This window comes from Chrysochloris asiatica, unplaced genomic scaffold (assembly GCF_000296735.1).
Source record: "Chrysochloris asiatica unplaced genomic scaffold, ChrAsi1.0 scaffold00047, whole genome shotgun sequence".
Lineage (NCBI taxonomy): Eukaryota > Metazoa > Chordata > Mammalia > Afrosoricida > Chrysochloridae > Chrysochloris > Chrysochloris asiatica.
The window spans coordinates 18,840,674-18,851,971 of NW_006408565.1; the positions used below are offsets into that span (position 1 = coordinate 18,840,674).

Here is an 11,298-nt window from a genome sequence, read left to right on the forward strand (position 1 = left end):
GAAAGAATACAACCTTGTCGCACATCTTCTCTAATTTTAAACCATTAGTGTTCCCATGTTCTGTTCGAACAAGTGCTTCTTGGTCCAGGTACAGATTACTCATGAGCACCATTAAGTATTCTGGAATACTCATTCTTCGCAATGTTGTTCATAGCTTGTCATGGTCCACATAATCAAAAGTAGAGGCTGCTAATTGTTTCCAGTATCCATTTGTCCAATTGGATCCTCCTGAGTTTTAGCTGGGCACATAGCTCCCCAACTGGAGATTACGGTTCCCAGCTGTCCTTGAATCTTTGTGTAGTCCTCTAACCAAGTCTTAGCAAACTGGGTATGGAGTGACAGCTGTAACTTCTAGCTGACCTTTGTGTGAGGACATTGCTTGCCACCCTCCTACCCCCACTTTATCTTTCCTCCTTCTAAGGATGTGATGATTTATGCCAACTTTGAATTTAGGCATGAGGACATCCCTCTAGGGGATGGCGGGCCATTGAAACAGGAGTCTGAGCTCCTGGAAAAACCTAGCAAAACAGAGCAGTCCAGTTCATAAGTCCTGGACTGCAGCCCACTGACATGTTCTAGCTGTGATAACTGGGCTGTATTGCTAGGTCCACGAAAGCAGAATGAATAAATGAAGGAATCTCTCAGGCTCCCCACCCAGGTTCTTGATCACCATCTAAAATGACTTCCTTTAAACATGGCACTTTATCTACCCCATCTGCCCATACCTGCCTGTCCCGCCCACATTAATGACCTGGTTGCACTTGACTCTGCCTCTCCTAAATCATGGTCCCTGCCAGTCTCACTCCCAGCCCTGGCATCCCTAAGTCAGGCCAGGCATACTTCCCATAAGCATGATTCACACAAGTCTTGGTTTACAAGTGGTGCCCTTAAAACAAATGGTCCTACTTGGCAGAAGGCCCTGTCTCTGGGGACCATTGCTAGAGTCTGTACTGGACATTCAGAATGGTCTCAGAGAGAAATCTCCCTTTATGGGTAGTAAAATACTTCAATGGACTAGCTAAGGAGTAAGAGAAAGAAAGATTTTTAAAGAAGGGAGTATACTGAAAAAAACGCAAACAGCACATTGTACAAACAGCTATAGGATCTGCTCTACCTGGGACTGGCACAGAGAATCTGATAAAGGTTTATGATGATAGTATCTTTCTCATAGGACTCTTGTGAAGATGAGTGAGATCACGTGTATAAAGCATTTTGCAGAAAACGTGGCACAATGTAAGCCATCAGTAGCTGACTGCCACTGTTATTAATTGCATGCAAGTCAAGGCTTTCGTAGTGGTTAGTCTGTGACGGAGCCTCTGCTCTTTCTAGGCAAGTTGTGACAGTAAAGTGACCATAAGTTATATTTGACTTGATTGGTAGTTACTAATGGAAGAAGTCCTGTGCCCCAAATTGGTGACAACTGTCACTGCCCTCCAGACACTCTGCAAGGTCCCATGTGATCTGGGGACCACCCATCACTTCTTGAACCACACCTTCTTTTGCTCTAGGTGATCCCTTGACCTTCCAGCTGTTACCAGGTGCTGTGCTGTGCACTGGCTGTTCCCAAGGCCTGGAGCTTTTGTCCTCAGATCTCTGCTCAGAGTCACCTCCAGCCATCCTTGACTAAACCCACAGCCATCAAGTTAATTCCGACTCATTGCTACCCATATACTCAGCGTTTCTGAGACTGCAGATCTTTACAGAAGATGTCTAAACAGCCAACATTGTGATTGGCAGTCCAGTGCTTTGCTCCCAGGGCTCCTTTCTAACATTGCCTCCTCTGCTAATTGCTTCCATATGAACTGCCTCTTGCCATGAGACCAGAAGAATAGATGGTGCCTGGCAATCAGGGAACATTTTGATCAAAGATTCTATAGAAGAATCTGATCAAAAGAGGGGAAAAAAAAGTCAAATTCTCATGGAATCCAGACTTTTCTGGAACCATCAAGGCTGGATAAACCCCTAAAACTATTGCCCTGAGAAAATCTTTAAACATTAAACCAAAAATATCCCCTGGTCTTATTTAAGCCAAAGAATAGTTTAGCTTAATTAGCAAAGAATGTCTGCCTTGAGCATTGTGTTCTTTTAAACAAGCAAACTCCGAGATGAAATTGAAGACAGCAACTTGAACCTTCAGAAAAGCACCTGGTTGGGGGTGGGTGGGTGCAGGGAGGAATAACTCACAAAAGGAAGGTGAGAACAATGGCACAACTTGAAAATTATCATCAGCGTTACTGAAGTGAACACATAGAAGTGGTTGAATTGGTGTCTGTTTTGCTGTGTACCTTTTCAACAACAAAATAGCAAAAAAACAATACTGCCTCCTCCCCATCCATCTCCAACCCTTGCTATCCATTTATCTTGCTCTGATTTGCTTCGCAGTAGTTAACATTTTCCTGAAATTAATGTTTTTTATGATCTATTTCCTCCATTATAAACGTCATGAAGGTGGGGATTTTGCCAGTATTTGAGTCACGCTATGCCCACCGCCCAGGACAATAAGGCTCTTGACTGCCGATTTTGAAACGAGTGGAATTTCCTACTGCAGTGCGGTATCTCTGAGACGTAAAGGGATGACTGAATTCTGGGCTGCCAGCAATTTCAGATGTAATTCTCCCGACTTGCTCAATGTAAAAATAAAGAAATAAAATTACAAAAAGAAGGAAGCCTAAGGTCATGTGGTGCCATCCTAAAAGATTAGACAATTTTGTTTTACTTCCCTGAGTCAAGAAAACAGGTAAGCCAACTCCATTCCTAGGATTGCCTTCTCTTTGTCTGAAATGCACATGAGACACAGGCTGAGATGGTCCTCTATTAGGAGCCCAAATGGTAAGTTTGGATAAACAATACTACGATAACAGAGCTATTCCTATTAGTTACTTTCTTTTCTTGAAGTCTCTGAGTGATTTAAATGGCTTATGTGCTGAGCTGCTGACTGAAAGGTTGGAGGTTGGAGTCCACTCAGAGATGCCTTAAGGAAAAAAAAGGACTGGTAATTTATTTCTAAAAGATTAATCATTGAAAACCCCATGGACCATAGTTCTACTCTGGAACACATGGAGTGCCATAAGTTATATTTGACTTGATTAGCAAATGATTTGGTTTTGGTTTATCATACCAGACACTCTACGGAACACCTTACCTGTTCTATACCAGTCATCCTTTTAACAACTCTGTGAATCAGATACGATTATAACCCCCATTTTTAGAAGGTCAAAGCTGAGGCTGGTGGCATGCAGCCAAAACTCCTATTCTGACCTGTTGGATGCGAAGGATTATACTTGCTGTTGTTAGGAGCTGTTGAGTTGGTTCCAACTCATAGCGGCCCTGTGCACAACAGAATAAAACACTGCCTGGACCCGTACCATGTAAACTATGGTTGTTACATTTGAGCCCACCACTGCCATCACTGTGCCAATCCATCTCCTTGGTGTGTGTGTGCGGGGGCACAGGGGGATCTTCCTCTCTTTCGCTGACCCTTTTACCAAGCATGATGTCCTTCTCCAGGGACTGATCCCTCCTGATAACATGTCCAAAGTATGAGAGACAAAGTCTCACCATCCTGGCTTCTAAGGAACATTCTGACTGTACTTCTTCCAACACAGATTTATTTGTTCTTCTGGTAGTCTATGGTATTTTTAATGTTTTCCTCCAAGGACAGTACTTATTCTCTCTGATATTTCACAAAAAGATCAGGTTTTTGAAGTGGTTTGGTACTGAAGTCAGGGCTGAGATTAGATTTTACAACAACTCAAACCTAATCCAATCCACTTTTAGCGATTTGATTTGATTCTAACTTATATCAACCCTTAATAATTCTCAACTCTATCTGTACACCTGGTGGGTGCTGTAGGATCAGTACTAGACTGCACACCACAAGGTCGGCAGTTGAAACTCACCAGCTACTCCTTGATAATCCTATAGGTTAGCCATGAGTCAGAATCGACTAGACGGCACTTAACAACAACAGCAAAGGACAAAATAGAACTGCTTCTTGGGGTTTCCGAGACTAGAAATCTTTATTGACAAAGAATATTGAATATGCCACGGATTGCTAGCTGAACAAACAAATCTGCCTTAGAAGAAAAACGGGCAGAGTGCTTCTTCATAGCGAGGATGGTGATACTTTGTCTCTTGTACTTTGGATGTTTTATCAGGAGGACCAGTCCCTGGAGGAGGACATTACGCTTGGCAAAGTAGAGGGTCAGCAAAAAAGAGGAAGACACTTAATGAGATGAATTGAACAGTGGCTGCAACAATGGGTTCAAACATAGGAAAGATTTTGAGGATGTGCATGACCCAGCAGTGTTTTGTTCTATTGTATATATGGTCAGCATGAGTCGGAATTGGCTCAAAGCCACCTAACAACAACAACAACAACAACAACAACAAATCTTGACAGGAGCAGGCAGCCTCATCTTTCTCCGGAGGCACAGCTGGTGGGTTTGAACCACCAAGCTTTCAGTTTCACTAGCCTTTTTTAACCAAGACATCAAGGAAAGCTCACAAAAAGGAGACAGTGGCACTATCACTCAGAGAAGAAAGCAATTAGAATTCAGGTGTAATTCCCAGAGCATTGTACCCCACTGTTCTTTTCTGAGGGATCCTAATAAGATTAGAACAGTGGTCATCACACTTGAGCAAGTGAGAATTGGAATTTTCTAAAGCAGACTCCTGAGCCCCATCCCTGGAGTTTCTGATTCTGTAGATTGGTGCTCAAGAATTTGCATTTCTATCAAATTCCCAGAAGATGCTGATGCTGTGGGTCAGGGGACCACATTAGACTAGAAAGGTCATACCCACAAGTTGTTAAGTGCTGTGGAGTTGGTTCTAATTCATTGAGACCCTATAGAATGTTTCCAAGGAGCAGCTGATGGGTTTGAACCACCACCCTTGTGCCTAGCAGTCTTGTGCTTATCCAACAGCACCATACCAGTATTCATACATAGTTGAAGAAATTCTTCACTCTCTCCATGTTTCTGCCTCCCTGCCCCATTGCAAATGTAGTTTTACGTATGAATTACATCCTAAGTTAACTTAACCTGACTTAACTTAAAGAGAGATTTTAGTAAAGCTTACCTTTGTACTGAGTCCATTTTAAGGGACAGAGTATGTTGGAGGGGACAGTGGGAATTGGACTTGGGTGGGGTGAGTGGGCAGGGCTGTAGCAAGAGGAACCAGGTTAGGTAAGGAAGACTGAAAGTGCTGTTGGGGTGGGGGTGGGAGCCTGGACTAGGTCAGCTGGTGGTGATTGTGGCCCTAAAGAGGGGGTAGTGGTCACCAGGGGAAAATAATCCCAGGCAGAGGATAGGAGCCTAGGGATGGAATCCAGAGAACACAGGAAGGCAGGTGACGAATCTTATGTAAGGATTAAGTCAAGGTAAGCTGGGTTCAGCGATTCACCAGGATGTCCGTGAGTGTCCTTTTGTATGTGGTTTGTTCCATCCAGAATTCATCACAGTTGATCTAGTAAAGTGGCTTTTCTCATAAGTGGCAGATAGAGGGCAGGAAGAGAGACATGGAGAGTATGGAAGTCTCAGCAGAGACAGGAGAGCAGGAAGAGAGACATCATGTCACAAGGTCATGGGTTGAAGAAGAGACACTCCCCCATCCTTTGAGTGGTGCCTGTAAGGAGGTGAGAGCAGCCACAACCAATAAGTCTTGTGTTTGAGCATGGTCCCAAGGTCCTTCCAGGAGCTAAGGTGGTCTTTTTGCTAGTGGCCTATACCATGTGAAGGCAGGGAACCTGGTGTAGCACCCCAAGGTTGAGGGTTATGATTTCCTCCAACTAGTCTTTCAAAAACATCAGCTGAATGTCCCCATGTCCTCATAAGGTCTTGGGCTTACTCCATTTCTTCTCCCTGTTTTCCCAATCTTCCTCTGGGTCATCTCCATTCTCCTCTTTGGGTCCTCATATCCTTTTCCCTCAACAGCTTTCTCAATCCTCACAACTCCTCCTTCTCTGCTTCTCTGGGTCTGCTCTCCCTATAGGCAATCACTGAATGGCACCAGCCAGAGGTGTATCCTGAAAAAATGATTGGAGCTTTCACCACCATCCCTGAGTGGTCCATTTCAGGGGTCGGGGAGTGTGATAGATGGAAATTAATGCTAATGAGGTAATGGCTACACTTTGCAGCCAGACTAGTTTTTGAATTAGTCCAGCCATCAGCTGCATCTGAGAGTGGAAACTCCAAGGGAGCTGGTCTTTTCTGCTGTTAGAGAAAGTCTCAGAACTGGGCAGACTTGCCCCACTATAAACTCCTAGTGTCTGATTTCAACTGGCCTCTCTGCCTCCTGAAAACAAAAAGTCAGTTGCTCTCAAGTCAATTCCAACTCACAGTAACCCGATGTGTGTTAAAGTAGAACTGCACTTCATAGGGTTTTCAATGCCTAATTTTTCAGAAATAGAGCAGCAGGTTTTTTTTTTTTTGTAAGGTGCCTCTGGGTGGTTCGAACAACCAGCCTTCTGGCTAGCAGCTGAGTGCTTTAAAGTGTTTGCACCACGCAGGGACTCCTTGTGCCTCTAACTGTCTCTAAATCACCCCATGATGCCCCATCAGGTTTCCTCTGGTTGTTTAAGACCCTCTTCTCTCCCAGTCCCATCTCATTGCTATCTACCCTCCCTTTTCGCAGCCCCCATATCAATAGGGAGATCTAGGAATTCTGGCAAATGCTTTCCAATTGTCCTTCTCTGTTTCCCAGAACAATTCTCTTTGCCCTCATCCATGTTATCTTTTCTGCAGCAGTAAGAGCTTGGCATTTGGAATCAGATAGAGCTGAGTCTCAGTGATTTCATTTATAAAATGAGGATGCATTGGCTATTGTATTGGCTTGGCCTGCTTGGCAACCCATCTTCCTTCTTCTGGTAACAGACTCACCCATTCTACATCAGGAGGGATGTATGAACCAGCAGGCCTAATCACACTACCCCATCACGGTAACAGTGAGCCCTTCTCTAGGAAGGGTTTCCATCCAGAGCTGCTGTGAAAGGTTCTTTCCTCTCTGGTTTTGAATCTGTAAGAACTAAACCTGATCCTTGGCCAGAGGTTGCCTACCCGTGTTCCCTGATGCCTAGAAAGCCCCTCTGCAGAAGAGGATACCAGAAAGATAGAGAAAAGGATATGGTGACATTTGAGTTTCTAGATCTAGCTGTCCCTGACATAAGAACTACTCTTGTCCATTCTGGTTCTGGGTGGTTTCTATCATTTACAGCTGAAAGACCTCTGACTAATGCATAGTCCCCCCTCATGTGGTGGCTGTGAGATTACAAGAGATTTTCCCTACAAGTGAGCTTTCAATCCATTGTAGCTATTAATGTTGCTGTGGTTACCAATTTACCCTGTTCCCAGCACAGCCCAGAAGCTTTCAGTTTCCCACCTCAGTCAGTGCCTCATCCTTCCCCTGACCCACCTGAATGGGAATTCTAGAACAATCCTACCATTCCCAGTTCTGGTCTAATAGAGTTCCATACAAAAGATCTCTCAGATTTTTCCTTCCTTATTATTCCTGCCACAGCCCTAATCTAAGCCATTCATTCATGCACTCAACAAACTTTAACTGAGAACCTATTATAGATCAGGGTGTCCTGGTGTGGCACTGTAGGATAAGCAGTGGACTGCAAGGTCAGTAGTTCATATTCACAGTCACTCCCTGAACATCCTACACAGGGTGGCTATGAGTCGGAAATGACTTGCTGGCACTTAACAACAACAACAACAACAACATGTTGGCAGGCATTGTGGACACATCAGGGAAGAGAGCAGAGCTTGTTTCCCTGACTTAGCCCTCCTGGATATCTATCTGATAAATTGTCTTCGATCACCACTTTTAGTTCTCCATGACTCCTGACTTCCTAATTCATCAATTCTTAATGCTTCTGGTTTTCAAGAATCTTCCACAAGAGAATTGTACATTCTCATGGAATCCACACTGTATGGAGCCATTGAGGTTGGATGAATCCTCTAAACGATTACCCTGAGATAATTTTTATATTTTAGAAATATTGGACTTTTTAAAGTGAAGATTTACATAGAAAATGTTTCCCATTTAACATTTTTTATACAAGTTGCTCCACGACATTGTTAACGATTTTCATAACATGTTAGCATTCTCTTTCTTTCCATTCTGTGTTTGCTCCCTTTCCATTGCTCTAACCTCCCTGCCCTTTCTTGCCGTCTCATCTGACCATTTGGTCTCAGATATAGTTGAGGAAGTCAAACAGAAAATTTCAAAGGGCAGCTGGAGAAGACAAAGTCAAGTATGATAATGAAATGTGCAAAGACTTAGAAAACCAAAAGGGAACATCATGCTCAGCTTTTCTCAAGCTGAAAAAAACTGAAGAAAAAAATTCAAGACTCAACTTGAACTATTGAAGGATTCAGTGGGCAAGCTATTAAATGATACAGAAAGTATCAAAAGAAGATGGAAAGAACATACAGAATTACTGTACCAAAAATAGATGGTCAATGATCAACCGTTTTGAGAGGTAGCATATGATCAAGAACTGATGGTAGTTTCTAATGGAAGAAGTTGAAGCTGCCCTGAAGGCACTGGTAAAAAAAACAAGGCTTCAGGAATTGACAATACAAATGGAAACCTTTCAACAAACTGATGCAGCACTGGAGATGCTCACTTCTATGCCAAGAAAGTTTGGAAGAGAGCTACCTGGCCAACCAACTGAAAGGGATCCTTATTTGTACCCATTCCAAAGATAGGTAGGTATAACACCTAGAGGAGTGTTTGGAGGTGAGGGCTTACTGCTATACCATGTGGCAGCTTAGCACAGTGACAGACACACAGGGAGCTCAGAAAGAGTTCTGTCTCTCCATCCCAGCTCAGGGTTGCGGATCTCTTGATTTACGTTCCTTCTTATTGCCCCTTCAAAACTTCCTGCTTACAGTTTTATAAGAATTGCAAGCCCCTGGATTCACTCAACAGGGACCCTGGTTGCACTGTGGGATAAGCATTGAATTGCTAGCTGCAAGGTTGGCAGTTCAAAGAAAGATGTGGCTGTCTGCTTCCATAAAGTCTTAGAAACCTTATATAAAGTAGCTAGGAGTCGGAACCGACTCGATGGCAGTGATGTGGTTATTTTAATTGTAATTTTTTAAGATTTAACTAGCAATTGTGTGTGTAAGCGCGTTTACCCCCTTTACCTCCCAGCCCCTGGCAGTAAACAGGGCAGGGGTTGCCTGGAGAAGGAGGCCAGAGCGGTAGAGGGCAGAGCTAGGCGTCCCGCCGGCCCTCTCCCGACCCTTCCCTAGGTGGCCAGGAGGGGAGCTCTTACCCAAGAAGATCCTGCCTTCCCGGGTGAGGAGGGCGGCGCCCACGGGGAAGTGGCTGTAGGGGCAGTAGGCAGACTTCTTGGCCTCTAGGCAGGAGAGCAGCAGCTGCTGGATGTGCTCGGGCTTCAGGGCGCGGGCGAGATGTTGCTGAGCCATGTCGTCCTGTCTGGTGGCCGGGCTGAGGAATGGAAAGGAGCTCCCGCTGCCAGCTGGGTTAGTGATCGCAGCTCCTCCCCGGGGGTGTGTCCCCCGCCGTGAGGTCCCAAGGGTTGGCAGGTGCATGACCTTGGGGAAAGACGGTGGGACCAGGGCAAGGATTGGAGAGGTCAAAGGGTGTGGTGCGTGCCTCAGTGCTGGCGTGAGTCCAGTGTGGAAGGGTGTGACTGTGTGGAACCACTCTCACTGGTGACTCGCTGGGAGGTGGGTGGTGAGGGTTGGGTCTGATGAGTAGGGAGAAGGTGCCACTGTGTGGTGGGTGGTAATGGACACATAACCCTCAGGAAGAAGCTGCTACATGGGTCAGTGTGTGTTCTGAGATCCAAGCTCCAAACGTGATGACCTTTAGTTTGTTGAATAACTTTTTCTCTCTTTCACTGAAGGAAGAGATGAGGCTGAAAGAGCAGGTCTGAGGCAATCACACTGGCTTCCTGAGTTACCAGGTACCAGGAACTGCAACAGCACAGAGAAGTTCTTTATTTTCATTCAATCTCCTTCTAATTCCTCTCCCCTACAACCCAGAATTCAAATATTTCTCACTTGAAGGGGGCCTTTAAGATCATCTACTTGGGGTCCCTCGCCCCACTTTTTTTGAACTTTTATTGTGAATTGAGTGAAAGTTTACAGGTCAGGTCTTCAGTTTTACATTCAACAAATCATACTTTGTTTCATTGCAATGATTACAATCCTCTCCCTGTACCATCAGTTAACAGTATTTACTTCTATTCCCCCTCCCCTTTTTGTGGTATACATTACCATACAGAAAATACATATTTGTTTGAATGTCCAAAGGGTGCATTTTGTAAGCCAGCTCCTGGCTGCAGGCACATAGCCTTTCTCATCCTATGGGTCTAGAGTCCTCAGCTGCTCCATCACTCTATGCCTCCACCTCTGCCACCATCTCTGCTGTCACCACTTTTTTGGGTAGGATCCCACGCTCCACTCATGCTCTTCCCTCTTTATGGTCCTAGGGTCCTCTGTTCCTGAAATGAAAGATGAACTCCTCCCCCCTTTTAGTTACACATCTTCTACATTTACAGTTGTGACAATCAGTCCTGGTAATAATTACTCACAATTGAATCATAAGATCCTATCCCTGTTACCCCCTATCCCATTACACCAGACCCATCTGGACAAAAGGAAAACTATTCAGTGGGGATTCTACCTTGTTCCCCCAACCCACATTCTGAAAATAAGTACACTTATGAAAGCCTGTAAACCAGCCACTTCATGCCTCTGTACCTCCACCCCCCATCAACCTAGTATACTGAGATGGCAAGCTTGAGCCTTGATATGAAGAATCCTTCCCTTTCAGTTGGAATTTTGAGCAATTACATCCATAAGCAGGAGTCCTGGTGTGGCACTGTGGGCTAATGAGGCAGACTGCAAAGTTGTTTGAACTGCTAGGTTGGTGGTTCAAGCTCACCAGCTGCTCCATGGAAACCCTATACAGGTTCACTATGGGTCAGAATCAACTCAATGGCACTTAACAACAACAACAACATACAAAAGCAAAGCTCCAGTTCATCACATTGTAACATTTTATGCTTGCTCCCTGTACCAAACTTCTTTATCTTCATCTAGTAGAGTTCTGCTCAGCATGTCATCCAAGCTAGGTCAAATGGGTACTATCTGTAAGTTTGGGAGTTCTCACACATCTCCCCCTCCCTTGAGACCAGTTGGCCACTTGACTTTCAACTCTAGCTACCTCCAGTGGCTAGATCAGTGTCCTTGGACTTGGGAGTTCTCACACCTCCCTAAACTTCAGACCAGCTAGCCCTTCCTCCTCTCTCTCTCA

At 44.7% G+C, this 11,298-nt stretch overlaps 1 protein-coding gene across 1 annotated transcript in view; it reads right to left on the bottom strand.

Moving 5' to 3' along the window:
• CDA (cytidine deaminase) overlaps positions 1-9,440 on the bottom strand; it is a 27,373-nt gene extending 17,933 nt beyond the window's left edge. The window contains exon 1 of the mRNA XM_006862406.1: positions 9,287-9,440. Coding sequence (XP_006862468.1) covers positions 9,287-9,440 — 154 coding nt within the window. The remainder of the gene's footprint in view (positions 1-9,286) is intronic.
• Positions 9,441-11,298: the final 1,858 nt, after the last annotated feature.